Source organism: Canis aureus, chromosome 19, assembly GCF_053574225.1.
Source record: "Canis aureus isolate CA01 chromosome 19, VMU_Caureus_v.1.0, whole genome shotgun sequence".
Taxonomy (NCBI): Eukaryota; Metazoa; Chordata; class Mammalia; order Carnivora; family Canidae; genus Canis; species Canis aureus.
Window position 1 is genome coordinate 35,290,825 of NC_135629.1, and position 17,861 is coordinate 35,308,685.

The 17,861-nt window shown below is 37.7% G+C and overlaps 1 protein-coding gene across 24 annotated transcripts in view; it reads left to right on the top strand.

Annotated features, from left to right (window-relative positions):
• The window catches only part of ERC2 (ELKS/RAB6-interacting/CAST family member 2), a 904,101-nt gene that overhangs the window by 359,479 nt on the left and 526,761 nt on the right, over nucleotides 1-17,861 (top strand). For all 24 annotated transcript variants that reach the window (XR_013357839.1, XR_013357837.1, XR_013357838.1 and 21 more), the window contains one exon: nucleotides 10,733-10,900. Coding sequence is in view for 21 of the 24 variants with exons in the window: in XM_077858464.1 (XP_077714590.1) it covers nucleotides 10,733-10,900 (168 nt within the window). In the remaining 3 variants the exon portion in view is untranslated. The remainder of the gene's footprint in view (nucleotides 1-10,732; nucleotides 10,901-17,861) is intronic.

Sequence of the window (17,861 nt, forward strand, 5' to 3'; positions counted from 1 at the left end):
ATTTTTTTCTAGAATTTTCATGGTTTAATTTTTTTACATCTAACTATTTATTAAGAATTAATTTTTATTATAAGGAGTTAGGTTAGAGTTTATTTTTGTAAGTGGATAGTCAGTTTTCAGGCATTATTAATTAAATAATCCATATTTTCTCTATTGAATCTAAATCTCACTTTTATCATATGCTAAATTTCTTTAAGTATGGATGCCAGGGTGACTCAGTCAGTTGAGTGTCTAACTCCTGATTTTGGCTCAGGTCATGATCTTAGGGTTGTGAGGTAGAGTCCTGTGTGGAGCTCCCCACTCAGTGGGGAGTCTGCTTCTCTCTCTGCCCCTCCTCCTGCTCTCTCTCTCAAATAAATAAATAAATCTTTAAATTTCCATAAGTATGTGAATCTATTTTGGATTTCCTCTTTTTCTTTCTGCATCAATACCAAACTCTTTTAATTACTGAAGTTTTAAAATATGTTTTAGTATGTGGAGTACTCATTTTCAGACATCATAAATGTTTGGGGTAGGTGGTGATTTTAGAGGCCATTGAGCAAAATTATGTTGGTTTATAAAGGTGGTAGCTGAGTTTCTGAGAAGCAAGTGTCTTCCCCCAAGGGCCTCCCCTCCGGGTGCCAACAGAACCATAAAAGAACCTGGAAGCAGACTGGTGTAGTGGATCTTAAACCAGAAGATGGGGCTTTAATGCAGTCTACTGAGTTAGCTCTACAAGCTCTCAGAGCTTGGTGTTTTTACTTATAAACAATACCTCCCTCACAGGTGGTCCTGAGGAATGTATTAGGCATTCTGGTGCATCACCTAACAAACACACTATGAGGCACAGAGGACATCTTGAAAATATTTAGTGGACTCTGAGCAGGGCTTTCTGAGAGTAATCCAGAGCCGTGTCCTCATTTCAACACACTCAAACACTTCATATGTATGCCATGCCTTAAAATTTGATGGCTAACCGCAATGGCTCTGGTGCTAGTTCAGGAGGTCTGCTAGTGGTGTTCTCTATGATACCCTGCTTTCCTCACTGATTTCTGTATCTATAGTTCTGAGGAATCCCTTGTTTGCATGGCCACCATTATGTCCAATGGCAAAGATTTGAAGAGAACATATCAGAGAAATAAGAGGTCATTCTGTTCTTTCTCCATTTCACTCCAAAGGAATCTTAACTGCAAACTCAAAAGCAGATATTGAAATCTCTTAACAGTTCTTGGTTATAAGGATAACAATTTACATGACTCAGAATAATTCATCCTAACTTTTGAGATAATCATCAAAAAGAAAAAATACTGTAAAACAATTCTGAAACAATTCTTATAGCAGACTCATGGGTTCTTGAACACAAGTGTCCATCCTCCTGGAGTCTGGGTCTTGATTTGAGAGACATGACTTTAAAATATGGGTTTAATTCTCTTTTAAATAAAATGACTCTAGTTCCTAATTTGTAAGTCATTGACAAACATGTCAAGCATACCTAGATGGAGATTACTTACTTGGATTTGTTGAAAAGCACTGACCTTGAGATCACAAAATTAATACTTAATCTTGATACTGAATTATCAGTGATTTAAGTTCTTTGGGCTTCAGCGATAGTTTAGAAAGCTCATTGCATATGTAAATAGAGCTAGTATTTTAAAATTTTATGTTAAAATGCATCTTCATGTTTAAATATAATGTGCTTACTTGATGGGAAGGTACAATATGAGTGATACATGGTGTTTTCTTAAACTTGTTTTTCGATAATAGTAAATGTTTTGATGATGGGATATTTAAATGTTAGGAGGTACTAAGATTGATAGCTTTGCAAATTGGTTTTAAGTATTTTGAATTTATAACTATCATCATGTTGCAAAATAACATTGATTTTGGAATGGCTTACTTCCTTTTGTAGTAATTCAAAAATATTATGACAGCTATAGTTTTATAGTGAGCATAAAAACCAGTGAGGTAAGTTCAATGAGGTAAGGTTAGTGTTGGAAGTTTTATTAACAAAAACTTTAAGTATTAACACATGAGTTACAATTCCCATGTGTTTTCAGAAATTTGCTGGAACTGAACTGAACATTAAATTTTGAACTTTGGACTAGTCACTTAAAACCACCTAATTTTAGTGTAAGAAGTAGCCAAAAACTTAAGTATGAAAACAGGCTTTATAAAGTTGGCTGGATTATTAACCCGCATATGATACGAATTCCTCCATGTGGGTGATATGAAGTACTCTTAACCAAGCATTGTTTTCTTCAAGTAGGTGGCATGTGGGTCTTGGATATAATTTTTTGACAGGTAGGTAAGACAAAATGCATCTTTACAACCTGAAAATCTCAACTGTGTTATTAACAAGCTGGTGATTGTAACTTAACTTTTATAAGCACAGTATGTGGTTATACAATACTAAATATCCCTGAATTTTATTTTCTGAGTTGAAATTGTATAAGGGAACAGACTTATAATTTAAGAGAAAGGTATATTGTAAATTATGAAGCACTTTATAATATAGCCATTATTATTTCTTTTTGTGCTATCTAAATATCTTAAAATATAATATAGGTTTCTTCCTTGGTCAAATGTATAAGTTTTTGGCTGCTAAAGGAAACCCAGCACACAGAAGTAGAATCATATAGCCTGTTTTTTCCCAGTCAGTATCGATTTACTGACTGTAGTGATCAACAGGACAGTAAATACGTCATTGACATTAACTAGTCTCCTTGAAGAATTTAAGGGCATAATAGAAATGACCAAATCTGTTGCTACTCATGACTGTGTGAAGAGAAACCGTATAAATAAAGATAAAAGACCAGGAATCTTTTTGGGAGAGAGATTTTTCTTGGTTTCTTTTCTTTCTTTTTCTTTTCTTTTAAGATTTTATTTATTTATTCATGAGAGAGACAGAGAGACACAGACACGGGCAGAGGGAGAAGCAGGCTCCATTCCATTCAGGGAGCCTGACATAGGACTCCATCCTAGGTCTCCAGGACCACATACACTGGGCCGAAGGTGGCACTAAACCACTGAGCCACCCAGGCTGCCCTTCTCTTGGTTTCTAACTGTATTGATGTCGTCTTTTTATAAATGCTTATTAATTTGGTCTCAAACAGCTATACTATATCTAAGTGGGAGTTAATCTGTAAATGTGCAGTAGATGTCCTAATTAGTCTTCTGAAGGAATGTAGATATGTGTACAAGACTGCTTATTCACACATAGGTTAGACTGTAGTTCAGGTTCTATTGTCTCAGGGTCTTCCAAGTTATATAGCCTTTTACCATCTGATATTTCCTTGCATCTCAAAATATGTATAACCTAGTCTCAGACTCTTGATTTCCTACCCCCACATCTGATTCTCTCGTCTTTCCAAGTACAGGCAATAATTGCATTATCTAAAGAGTTGCTCCAGCCAGGAATTATTTTTGTTTCCTTCCTTCTTTTCATCCCTATACGTACAAACCCTCAGTTCTGCCAACTGCCTCGTGATTGTATCTCAAAATATGTCTCAAGCACAGCCATGGTCTTCTTCTATATCACCTCCATCCCTATTGTGGTAGCTACTGTCTCTCTGGTTGATTGCTATAGCTCCCTACTTGTCCAGAATCCATTCCTTCTTCCTAATATCTGTTCATACAACAGCATCCAGTTGTTCCATGTGTGGCCAAAAAAAAAAAAAAAAAAAGACTATTTGGTCTTTAATAATTTCCTTGCTTTCTGGTTTAACAAAGTATTCTATATTTACCTTGTATGTTTCTTGTCACATATCTAAAATTAATCATTTCTACAGTGAAATTGATTTTCTTTTAGTGAGATATAGTTTTTAGAGACCACAATCTAGGTATTTTGGGTATGTGCTCATTGCTACAAAGGTAGTCACTTTTTCTAAACCTTTTTACTGGACAAACCTAGAAAATAATTTTTTAAAAGAGAAAATACATAATCTGTTCATACTTATTAGTATTACAAAACTACTTTTAAAGACCTAGATTTATTCAAAATTATCTTGAAAACAGTGTAGCAGGTATAAAGCACAACTGATTTAAGATCAATGAAGATGACTTTGTGTTCCAGGACTGCACAGTAAAGAGTAGCTATTGGTTAAATAAACTAACTTACTGAATACCAAAATGTCTGCCCAGGTTTGATTTACAATAGCTGATATTTGCTAAATCATGAATTTTATTACTTAGTATGCATACAAACATACATATACATTTTTGTCAGTAAACACAAATATCCACAAATTAATTTTTGTCATTCCAGTTTTTTATAAGTATTTTACATAAGCCTTTGAATTTCATATTTGTATTACTTCCCACTTATTTTAAAAATTGTGTTTACTGATGATATTGACATAATACTTGTTTGCTCTGCCTTACCCTCAACTTCACTAATATGTGTTTCAATAAGTCATACACCTGATGGTCTTGTTAAAAGGTTGTATCTCTGGCAGCTCAGGTGGCTCAGTGGTTTAGCGCCGCCTACAGCCCAGAGCGTGGTCCTGGAGACCCAGGATCAAGTCCCGCGTCGGGCTCCCTGCATGGAGCCTGCTTCTCCCTCTGCCTGTGTCTCTGCCCCGCCCCCTCCTCTCTGTGTATTCTCATAAATAAATAAATAAAATCTTTTTTTTTTTTTTAAAAAAGGTTGTATCTCTAACCTATAACAATGCCTGGTACAAAATCAGTTCTTTATATTTGTTAAATGAATGAGTAAATAATTCTAGTTACTGTAGATTTTGAAAAATCTACAAAGAGGAGAAATCTGAAATCAGAATAGCTGCAGAAATCCAAGAGTAGAAGGGTATAACCCAACCAAATATAGCATAAGAGATGGACATACCCTCAGCTATATAGCTGGCGTTTAATGGTGCAGCTGCTGAAGGACATTTTTTTCTGAAAGGCAAATTTTGCTATAATTGAGGATTGGTATAGAAAGAGTTTTTAAAAAAACAGTGATTAGGGAAGCCTGGGTGGCTCAGCGGTTTAGCGCTGCCTTCAGCCCAGGGCCTGATCCTGGAGACCCAGGATCAAGTCCTGCATCAGGCTCCCTGTAAGGAGCCTGCTTCTCTCTCTGCCTGTGTCTCTGCCTCTGTCTCTGTCTCTGTGTCTTTCATGAATAAATAAATAAAATCTTTAGGAATAAAAAACCCAGTGATTATTCTGAATTCTTCTCTTCAACAAAACTCCAGAAAGACCATCCTAAAAGAATCAAGCCATTTAGATCATTGACAGTTATGTGGTTGTCTCTGGTAAAGATCAATAACCTCTGATGGTTAGAGAAAGGAAGGCTATAGGATTCCTGCCCCATGAGCCTTTCTTTAAGTAGTACATCACAACCTCTCAGAGTGTTCCTTCAAGTTCTAGCTATCTGTCCTTTTGAGGCCAGAAACAGTTTACACTAGCTAGGTCAGTGCCATGATAGTTTCTGAGTAGAGCTCAGCCAACCTTGTTTGCTTTTGGGCCAGAATCCTCCCTGAAGCATCTGTATTCAGGGGTATTGAAATCTAAAAATTGAAACTTTGGGGCTTACTAGAGTCATAGACCTGCACTGTTCAATATAGTAGCCACATATGAGCCATATGTGGCTCTTGAGTACCTAAATTGTGGCTAGTCTTAATTGAGATACATAGAAAGGGTAAAATAAATGTTGGATTTTGAAGAAAAAAGAATGTAAAGTACCTCATTAATATTTTTCGTATTGATTACAGGTCAAACAATGTTTTGGATATAGTATGTCTAATTAAATATATTATTAAAAGTAATTTTACCTGTTTATTTTTACTTTTTTAATATGGTTATTAGAAACTTTAAAATTATAGATGTGGCTTACATCATATCTCCATTGGACAAACCATCTTAAATCTTGTTCCTGGAAGAGTAGGAGACTTGTGCAACATTTCTAGCCAATTCACACATCTCAAACACCACTCAGATAACCAAGGAAAAATCATTCCTCACATTAATTATGTTAATTGAGCAAATTTTAGGTGTTCATCAAATATAAAGAATATCTCTGTACTTTGGTAGCTATCTCTGCCATGTCAGCTTTTAATTAAAGTCTTTCATAGGCTAATTACCCCTAGAGAATTTATTTCCAGTTGGGAAATATACCCGTCTACCCACCCACCCACCCTAAAATCCCTACACACACACACACACACACACACACACACATATCATACAGTGTATGGTGAAATATTTTAAATGACAGACAATATAACACCCTGCTACATATTAGAGCACAAAATCTTACTTTCTGAGTCTCCACTTTTACTGAAGGCTGCTGATTAGCAACCTTTATTGCATTCCTACAGTATATAAATCACTGGATTAAGTAGTTGGGGAAAGCAGAATAGTATAATAACAATAGCAAAGATTTATTGAGTGTTTCTAGGTGCCAAGCACTGTGCTAAGTGCATTACATGTTATTTAATTTAATCCTCAAAATAATTTGATGAAGGAGGTATTGTTATTCTCATTTTGCTTCAAACACCTTGTTGTGTTCCTGACCTCATGGACATTACCATGAGTTCCTTGAACATGTATATTTGCAATGCAGAGACTTTTGCAAAACAGAGTAGTTCCATTGGGCCATTTGTTATACAAATAGAAGTTCAAGCCAATGAGCTTAAAGGGATTCTTCCTCTTTTGATCCCTTTCTGCTCCTAAGATCTTGGTCTTTGACCTTAGTGTCTACCCCACAGGGTTCTGCTACTTGCTCCATTTAACTCTGTCCTTGGCTTTCCATCATTTTCCCTCCTTCTTTGGATTTGGGGTCAAAGGATAGGGGAAAGTAGATTTTGAGGTCCTACACATAGAGGGAGTAATAATGGCCCTTTTTCTTTGAGGTTTATAGCAATCTCTAAGACCAACAAACCTTTCTAGTTTTAAAGTGCCCACTCCCTAGCAAAATCAGTGGAAATTATAATAATTTCTGAGTGGTTTTGACACATCACACTGTAAGTCCAGCCCATGTCAAGGGTTGAAGATTAGAGCGGAAGATGGTAAGGTGTGATCCTGCTTCTCATGGTCACTTGGATCCAGATTTATGGGAGTTCGGCCGTCCTGTAGCTCTACCATCTGGAAAATGTAGCCTTCAAGATCTCTGAGTGAGGGAAATAGTATGGGGATAGATGGACAGGAAGTGACATATGTCGTTTCTGTTTACATTTCATGAGTAACACGTAAAGCCCCATCTTCCTGCAACGGGGTGGGAAGGGTGATTGGATGGGAGATTGGATGTGAGTGAGATCTAGTGACTATTACCACAGCGAGTTTTAGATTTTAGGTTATTTTTAGTGTTTGTGTCTTTGGAGGCTGTGTATATTATGCATAGTTTCAACTTGAAACTGTCTCCCCATTTGAATGATTGCATGTTGAGTCAAATTCAAATATACCCTTAATCCAAGTCTGCTATTAGGAAAAACAAACAAATGAAGTTTCGAATGTGAAATAAAACTATATAGGGAGTTTTATGAGTGTTCCAGTTTCATTTTCTTTTAAAGTTGTTCTTTGTGATAGTGTTTATTCAATTCCTGAAGTGTTGTCAAGTAAGTAGTATTTAATCTGTGAAAATTTTCAAGTGGCCCCTTTTTCCTTCTCAAGGTTTTTTTTTTTATTTTCTCAAGTGTTGCTGTAGTCATTTTAAGATTGAAATGAACCATTTGATTTTAAAAAATTATTTATGGCACATCAAGTAGCACTTAGTGTTTTGTCACAACATTGAAACTGTTTCTGAAGCCTACGTAAAATACAGCAGAAAGGTCGGGAGGCTTATGTATAGAACTTCTAGAAACATACCTCACCATTGGAACTGGTTATAATTCCTGGGTGCTGACATAAAGATTAATAATATTTAACTCTGATTTTGGCAATTTTTGCCAATTTTATTACCATAGCCCCTTTCTTTCAAGTTATTACCTGGAACTGAAGTGATAACAAATGTTTGATATTTTATACTGCCAGATAAAAGGTTTAATTTTCATATGTTACACGCACTTAAACACATGCACACACACAAATACACATACAACTGGGTCAGAAGGAAATGAATAATTCTCCTAAAATGAAAAGATTGTCCTAGTTTTAACATTAGGTGACTCATTCCCATGTGGTTAAGTCATATGTAAAAATTGGAAATTCAACCTATGGGTCTTTGTGCACTGCCTATATCATACAGTTCTAATTTTCTTTTGTTTTTCTGGGAAATGATGGTGCTCTTTGCCTTGCCAAGTTTTATTATTGAGTCAACTGCCAAAGTTTAAGAGAGAGAGAGAGAGTCAAGGCCCTTAAAATTATTTGGTGTTGAGTGAAGAGGCAGAGAAAGGTATTTCATATTCCCAAACATTTTAACTTTTATGTTTCTACCTGATGTTAGAATATAATCTAACTTTTTAGGCTTTTCTGATTCTTTTATAAATGATGTACACTGTTGAGTGAAGTCTGAATATTCATGAGGAGAACCCAATTTGAAACTCTATATTCTAATTTTTAATAGACGGTATTCTTCCTTCCCTGATCTTCCCTGTATTTAAACTTCTGTGCATCAGGAGGCCTGTGTGCCTGCTCGTGGTTTTGCACCATCTGGAAGTTAAAATTTGATTTTAGAAATGATGTCATACTTGCTTACTGCAAACTAGGCTAATGTTGGTTGAGAATTGGATGCAGTTCAGGTCAAAGTTTTGTTAAAAAAAAAAAGACCCTTAAACCTAGTTTCTTGATTCTAGGAGACTGCAAAGCTATAAGAGTAGCTTTAAGTGATTGAAGGTCATGAGTCAAATTCCTTTGAAGCTAAATTAGTGCATTTGGGTACATGGAAATTAAGCTCCCCAATGAGGACATTAGCTGGCACAGACTCCTTCCTACCACGTAAGGTTTGCGAGCAGTATGTTGGTCATGGGCATCCTCACTGTTTTACTCCTGGAGAAATATTCTTACACCTAGAACTTTGTCTCTTCTAGGCTCAGGAAGGTCTGGCAGGGCACTGAAAGATCACACATGATGAGAAGGCACAGTAAATGTTAAGCATGTTAGTCATCAACACTGAGTCTCTTTTTCTAAACTCTCTACAGCACCACTTACTATCTCTCATAGTGTAATTTATTTATATCACCATTTTGGATGTTGAGCATTTCCTCTAGTCCAGATATAGACCATCCATGTTTTATAGCTAGAACGCAAGGCTAATGGTACCACAATTTGTTCTCAGATTCACACTGAGTCCTGGTCAGCCTGTGGGAAATCTCCACAATTGAATGTGACCTCTTATAGCCACTACTATAATCTGGAGTGCTCAACATGTCCTACCAATTTCCAAGGAACCCACCAAATTCCACCCTTAATGTATAAACTAAAAATCACCTTTTATTTTTTTCCAGATAGGATAAAAACCCAAAGAGAAGTATTGATGTCATTCTAGGTTGGTAGATGGAGATGACTTTAAATAAAGATAGGCCATTTGAGAATCTGGGATGCTTAAGCTTTAGTGCAACTGGCTTGAATTTTCATTTAGTCAAAGGAAGATTCCCAGGACCTGAGTATCCCCTTCACTTCTCATTCCCTAGATTTCTGTGGCCCTTATGTAAGAAGAGGCACAGCTATCAGATGTTTAAGCAATCTGCTGTTTTCACCCTGTGTAGTCACAGAATGTCCATCTTGTCTCATAATGTAGTCAGGGTCCTTCTGCCAACTGGGCTTCAATTACTTTTTCACCCTTTCCTTTCCCGGGAACTCACTGCTTATTCCTCCTCTCTGGGACAGAAACTGGAGAAACTCTCTGCTCATCAACCTCCCATCCTCCTTGCCCTTTAGAAACACAAACCCCCTTGCACAGGGGTAAGAAAAGGAGTTTCTACTCTGATAACTTTGTCATCTCTAATTTTATCACCCTTTCCTAATGTAGTCGATCTAAGATTGATTTTTGCCTTTAAAATCATAAACATGTCAGTAATTAGGGAGTTCCAACCTCAGTTTTATGGATGGGAAAATTGAGACCTGAAGGCTGATGGGGGAGTTATTTTCCCTGATGCTCATAGCTAGATAGAAGCAGAATCCAGCCTAAAATCAAAGTGTCCTTTCCCGTGTTCCAACTTGCCTTTTGAATCTGTGTCCTGATAGTATTTACACATCTATTTATTTTGGCTTATTGTGCTATTCCTTCCTCTTTTTTTTTCTTAAATTTTTGTCCCCCTGCCCCCCGCCACCCAAATTTTACTTGCTAAAATTAGTAGTATAATATAAAACATACTCAACAAGATTTGTGATGAGATGCAGTAGACCCCTACTTACCTATCCTATTTCTTCTTCCCCAAGACTATCTGTTTTAACTCTTTTTGTCTGATTATTTTGATATCTCTAAGTAACATGCTTCCATCACTACTTCTTGATTGTTGATGTGGCTACTACTATCTATCATATTTCTGGTATGGAGAATGAGGATTAAATTCTTCCACCACCCCAAAAGCTGGAAGGGTGGGGTTCACAACAGGGACACATACTACTATTTCATAATATATTATATTTCATATAAAATTTATATTTAAAAAAGCATCACTGTTCAGATACACACATATAACAGGACTTTAAGGTAGATACAGGCTGTTAAACACAGGGCACTGAGGTGCTTGTGAGCAATGGTTTGACCGTGCTGTGCTGAGAAGGCACACTGATGCCCCACTCCCTCCCAAGGCATGACCGATGGTTACTGATGACCATGGTGTAAAACTGCAACCTTCTTTCTTTTTCCTGACTTTAGGTAGATGCACTGAGGTTACGATTGGAAGAGAAAGAATCTTTTCTCAATAAAAAAACAAAGCAGCTGCAGGACCTCACGGAAGAGAAGGGGACACTGGCCGGAGAGATTCGAGACATGAAGGATATGTTAGAAGTGAAGGAAAGAAAAATCAATGTTCTTCAGAAGAAGGTGAGTAGCCGACATAAGCCCTTTAGGTTGGGAATTGGTATCATCTATGTTTTGTCATTTCAGAGAAATTTTTGAGCACATGAAAGAGGAAAAACTATTTTTTAAGAGTTTTAGATCAGGAAGTATATACTTTTTACTTATTGTTGGTTGTATCATGCCACTTGTAGCATGGCCTGATGAATTTTCTATTTGATTAACTGAAAACTAAATAGTGATGGTACTTTTTATATTTTCTAGCTTAAATATAGAAATAATTGTACAAATTCATATTTACATCTAAAATTGATATATATATCTAAATTATACATTTAGATACATATCTAAATTTAGATATATACCTAAAATAATAACAAGTCTGAAAAGTTAGTTCATTTTTTCTTTTTTCTTACTGAGTGTTGAGCAATGTATTCTGGGGGTCTTAAAGGTATTTTAAATGTATTTTTTATTTATGTAAATTTTAGTAGATATTACCTTGCTACAGGTTTTTTTATTTTTTATTTTTTGGTGTGGGAGGAGTAATGTTTACACCTATTGCTTAATTGAATCAGTGAGAGAATATGTAATAAGTTCCAACTATAGTTACCTAACACAGAAGATGCTTGATTAAGCTAGGGCTCTTCTTTCCTTTTTTCTTTTTTTAAGATTTTAATTTATTTATTCATGAGAGACACACAGAGAGAAAGAAGCAGAGACACAGGCAGGGGGGGAAGCAGGCTCCATGCAGGGAGCCTGATGTGGGACTCAATCCCGGTACTCTAGGATCACGCTCTGAGTCGAAGGCAGGTGCTTAACCGCTGAGCCACCCAGGTGTCCCACCTTTTTTCCTTCAGCAACTAATTTTCTCCATTGTAAGGAGTCCAGATTTGGGGAATGCACCTTGATTTTTTTAAAATTCCCATTTGCTACTGTGTACAGTTTTGGGACCATAGGATCCTCTTCTCTCCCCTACAAACAAGTAGGCAAGAAGAGAAACCAACTATCTGTTCTTTTAGGATAGGAAAATATATCAGAAAAACATAGGGCTGTCAGATTAATAGGCAGCCAGCATGGAAACTGGGCAGGAAATGGTGGTGGGCAGGAGGAGCCAGCTGGCTGGGGCACTGCTGCAGACAGGCATTTTGCTGGGCACCTCTGCTGTGGCTACAGACAGATGGATCCTAATTGCCCCCTTGTCCTGGTATCATTTACCACTATCATCTTCCACCTTTTTTAAAGCAACAGCGCCCTAGCTGTTTTTCCTGTTTACATCCTTACCTTCCCTATAGGCTGTTCTTAACACAAAAGCTGGAGTAGTCCTTTTAAAACATGGAACAATTATATCACTCTGATCAAAACTCTAGTTGCAACCACCTACATAATTTGTGCAAAATGAGGATTATTCAAACTTTTATTTTTTAAAATTAATTTATTTATTCATGAGCGATAGAGAGAGAGGGAGAGACACAGGCAGAGGGAGAAGCAGGCTCCATGCAGGGAGCCTGATGTGGGACTCGATCCTGGGTCCCCAGGATCACACCCTGGGCTGCAGGCAGCGCTAAACTGCTGTGCCACCGGGGCTGCCCAATTATTCAAACTTTATTGAGAATTTTCAAATGAAGATAAAACCAAGCCCAGGGCCCTTCTGAGGATGGCACCCTGAGCAGCTACACAAGTCACATGCCTATGAAGCCACCTCCAACCCCTGTGGAAGTGATCAGATGGATCATATTATTAATTTGTTTCTGTCGAGAAACAAACAGGGCCTTTTACAGACAAGGCCCTGGTGATCTCCTCTTGTAGCTCCAGCTAATTGATAAGGTGTTTAGAAGAGAGCGCAGATGATATGACTGAGAACTCTTGAATCAGTGAGGCTTTCAAGGGCAGATGGGACCAACAGGAGACAGAGTGGCAGTTTTTGGAGCAGGTACTAAGGATTCAAAAGAAAACTTATCATTTAAAATCCCCAGCAGTCTATAATGATGAAAGCTGATATTTATTGAACTTATGTTGAACACTGTATGCTAGGTACTTTGCTATACTAGTTACATGCACTGTTTGTTTATTTTTGACCATAATCTTGTGAGGCAGGTATAGTTATTAATCCCAGGAAGCTAGAGGACACTGAAGCATATGGTCGGCTTGCCCAAGATCATGCGATCTAGAAAGAATTTTTTTTTTTTTGTCTTTGGGAAAATAGAATAAAATGGTTATTGCAATTTAAGAGAATAAGCCTCATTTTCCTTTGGACCTCAAGTTGTATGAAGATGACACCAGGTGTCAATCAGTGAAGAACATTACAATTGCTAGTTTTACAAGGAGTTGAACTAAGTGCTCTTATTCTTAAGGAATAAATGGCATTGATGTTCTCGATAAAGATTTTGGGAAGGTACTTTCAGTGCATAAGTGACAAATGACATTTGCTGATGTGCACATTTTGCAAAATTTTATACTTTGCCCCAAAAGTGAGATTCAAAGATTTGGGAACTAGTTTAGAAATTCTAAAACAAAGCCAATTGTATATTATGGCTCCTTTGGGCAACTTGATTATAACCCCACTTACTTAAACCAGGTAAATAATGGATTAGGAAATATTTCATGTGTATTTAGAGAGGTTATTCAGCTTCAAGTTTCTTTCACTGAGTTTTTACCAATCCATTTGAGGAGGAAATGATACCACTGGCAACATAGTGAAAGGGACAGAAATTCTATTATAACTGCAATGTGAAGGAGAGATAATCCTCAAAGAAGTAATGCACACAATTCAGAAACCTACTCAAAATGTGGAAACACTACAGAAGGTAATGGGCCAATGAAACATTGTCTTTGGGACTGGAGACTCTTTTGAGTTTTGACCACATCCAGCATAATTGGCTGTTTTAGGGCAGGCAGGCCTGGATTGGAACAGCGTAAGCTTTGGATTAGGGTGTGTTGGTATGGAAGAAATAATAAACTTATGTCAATGTCAGACATGTAATATTACTTAATATTTCTTTCTTATAGACTCTTTGGCAACCAGCACTGTGTTCTGATGCCAATAGAAATGGGTATGCTCCTTCATAGCCACGTTTAACCTGGCGAAGCTGGGCTTGCACTTCGTATCTGTCAGCCTTGCCTTCAGAGCTCTGGGTCTCAGAAATCTTGTGTCCTCCATAAGCCACGTGAATAGGTCACATGTCTAGGCATCAGGCATGGACACAATGCTCTAAGCATTTTGTTATTTGAGAAGGGAAGTTAAGTTGAATAAACAGAGAACCCCAGGTGACACAATATCTCTGAGCAAGCTTTTGTAGGAAAACAGCAGTCATTTAGCATGGATTTTTGGTTCTATGGCCATATTTTTGGCTCTACTCCATAATTCCCAGATATGGAATTATTTTAGTAGGGACAAAAATGTATATGTATGAAAATTGTTAAGTTAAATTGATGCTGAATTCAGAAGACCAGTACAGTTTTCAAGTTGCAGCCTTTGCATTCTGTTCTCATACTTGAATTCAGACTTCACCTGATGAAGTGTTACCTGACTATTGGGTTTTGGTAGGAAATGTCATAAAACCTTGATGACATTGTACATTTGGAAAGTGTATAATGCCCAGGATTATAGAACATGGTAGCATTATTTGAACCAGATTAAATTCAGACTGTTATGTAGCTCATGCAACATAAACTTAGTACCCAAGAAATTTTTAAAAAACCAGTAAGTTGGACAAAAATTCTATCTCTATTTTCATTCTAGGTCTCAGTCCCACATTATAGAACAGAGGTACTTTACTTATTAGGGGTAGAAAAACAGATGTTGATTTCTCTGGAATCCAAGTTCACTAGCTTCATGGATTGTGCATTGGAAAGGGCAGGGAGAGGTGAGTAGAATTGGCTTCTGGGGGTGGCATCTATGTACCTGCCCACTTCCACAGCTTTATTCTACCAATTTGGAAGTATGGCAGTGAAAATTCTGAATGAAGATAAGCTCAGAGGTAAGGATGCTACAGGAGTATTGTTATTAGCATACTGAGTTTCTTCATGAAGTTTATAAAAAAATAGTATCTGAGAAGATGATTATAGAACGTAGAGATTTCCATGTTATTATGAAGTTGATGTACAGAGGACTTTCTGACTGAACTGAGCCCGTTCTTGGTGTTTAAATATCCAGTTGCACTTTTATATTTATTATTGTCAAAACTTCTATTTTTTAAATATATGGAAAATTGTATTCTTTTTCCATTTACTAAGTTTTCCTATATGTCAGTGAGTCACTACTCTAGATAGTAGAGGCTCAAAGGGAAACAGGACATTCTACAGCCCTCAGGAAGCTGACAGTCTGGTTGGGGAGATAGACATGCTTAATAGAGAGCAACATGATGTATTACCAGAAGCAAATTGCTTGATGAGTGCAAAGAGCAGAAGCTAATTCTGACTACCTTGAGCAAAAGGGAATTTATGGCAAAGATATCCAGAGCCCTAGTATTTGGCCTGTAGAACCAGATTAGGAATGATAAAGAACCAGGACAGTTATAGGAGACCAAGAGAAAGGAGAGAGTGCCATGATCTCTTAACTAGGAGTGTCTGGTCAGGCGTCTTCTCTGCTGATGGCGGCCCTCTCACCTTCCTCCCTCTGCTCTTATATTACATTGTTGGTTAAGATTTAAAGTCCTGAGAGAGCTCCAAATTTCACACAGGTGCTTCTTATTGGCAAGATCTAACCAGACCTGCCCTAAAAGAAATCTGGGAATTGTGGTTCCAAGCTTTACACCTGAGATTTCCACTCAGTTTTTGTGTCACTTACTCAGGGAAGTCTTTGCTGACAGTGCAAGCTGGGAGAGGTTTTACCCTTTTAAAGAATCATTTCTTGGCTCAGTTTGAAATTCTGCATCCCTTTGGTGAATGTTGGCTTCCTTCCCATGGCTAATCTCCATGAGTGCCCCAACTGTGGTCATCAAGATACCTCTAGCTCCTTGCTGAATTCTTGGCAGGTGACGGTCCTCAATCAATACACACTGGATCAATAAATTATATCAGCAAATTCTGAATGAATGAGGACTTGGGAGAAGAGAAATCATTTTGAGATCTACTCCTGGCCCATGAATATTGTTAAGTGTGAGAGGAGTCTTTTGCCCCAGTGAAGTGTCAGACTCACTCATTGTTCCCAGGACAGTATGTTCTATATAGGCTGCAAGATGGAACTATCCCAGGGATAATAAAGCAGGATGGGGAAATGACTGTTGTCCTACCCACATCTAACATCTGAAACCTTGGTTCCGTTATCCTGATAAGGTAAAAAGGGATTAGAGCTTGAATAAGGGAACTTAGCTATTTTTGCTTCCTTTTCCTTTTCTTTTTTAATTTTTTATTTATTTATGATAGTCACACACAGAGAGAGAAGGAGAGACAGAGACACAGGCAGAGGGAGAAACAGGCTCCATGCACCGGGAGCCGGACGGGGGACTCGATCCCGAGGCTCCAGGATCGCTCCCCGGGCCAAAGGCAGGCGCCAAACCGCTGTGCCACCCAGGGATCCCCCTTTTCCTTTTTAATAAAAAGAAAATGTGGCATTTATCAAGAATATTGTCTTATTCTGCAAGGAGAATAAAGCTTCCTCCTCCAGTTCTCACTTCTGACTTACTGGATTGTTAGTGGTGAAAGTGATAAAGTGAAATTATTGATAATTTTTAATTATGACTATGCAAATTATAACTTTTTATAACAAACGGATTATTTACTGATGATTATGCCCTCACTACACACCAGACACTGTGCTAAGGGTTTTGCCTCTTTAGGTTATGAGTCCTTACAACAAACCTAATGGCACATAGGTACTATCATAATCCCTATTTTTAAAATGAGAGACCGGTTTAAAGAGTAACTTGCTCAAGGACACCTAGGTGGATCAGCGTGTGATCCTGGGGTCCTGGGATCAAGTCCCACATCAGACTTCCTGCATGGATCCTGCTTCTCCCTCTGCCTATGTCTCTGCCTCTCTCTGCATGTCTCTCATGAATAAATAAATTTTAAAAACCTTAAAAAAAGAAAAGAAGAGTAATTGGCCCAAAGTCACATGGCAGGGAAGTGATAGAGCTATTCTTAATCGCCGCAGTATTCTGGTGTTTTTCTATTTTTTGATCCTATCTCACTCATGAGGCAAGTGGGATCATTAACTTTTAGAGATTAGCTAAGCTATAATTTGAGCAATTTACCTGAGGTTAACATACAAGGATGCCTATATTTAATACCAAACCAACAGAGATGGAGTTACCAAATAATATGATGAAAAATAGGAAACCAATTAAATTAAAAAAAATATGACATCAGTTCTAGAATTTAAAAATGTATGTTAATATATATTTAAGCTATTAAGCTATATCTAGAAAAAAGATTGTGATGACCTTCAATTTCTGTTTGTTTTTCCCCCATGAGGTTCTTCATGTACCATTCTAAGCCATTGGATTGTTTTGCTGCTTCTCTTTCAAAGGATTGCATCATTTTTGCTATCATAGTAGTTTCACTTGATTTTTGTAAATCCAGGAAGCCAGTCTTTCCTGAATGAGTCACAGATGAATACATGATTTGGGGGACTCCTCATGTGCTCCCAAAAGGAAGTAGTCTGGGAGGCTGCTCCTTTTTGCAGTGAGCTGCCCACCTAAGGTCTGTCCTTGGTGTAGGTGGGCTCACCCCGCATCTAAAGCCAGGAACTTAGCTGACATCTAAGGGTTGGAGCTGCAACTAGAGTGGTTGTGGATCTAAGGCAGGCCTCTCAACTGGGAGGCACTTTATAACCTTCCCACCCCCAGGAACATTTGGCAGTGTCTGGGGATAGTTTTGGTTGTCATAGAGGGGGGAACTGTTATAAGCATCTGGTGGGTAGAGTCCAGGGGTGCTGCTAAACATGCTGCAATGCATAAGAGACATCTCTTGCCAAAGAAAATAATTATTGAGTCCAAACTCTGGTACAGGAGTCCTTTTTTCCCCCATGTGTGGACTGTCCAACTCA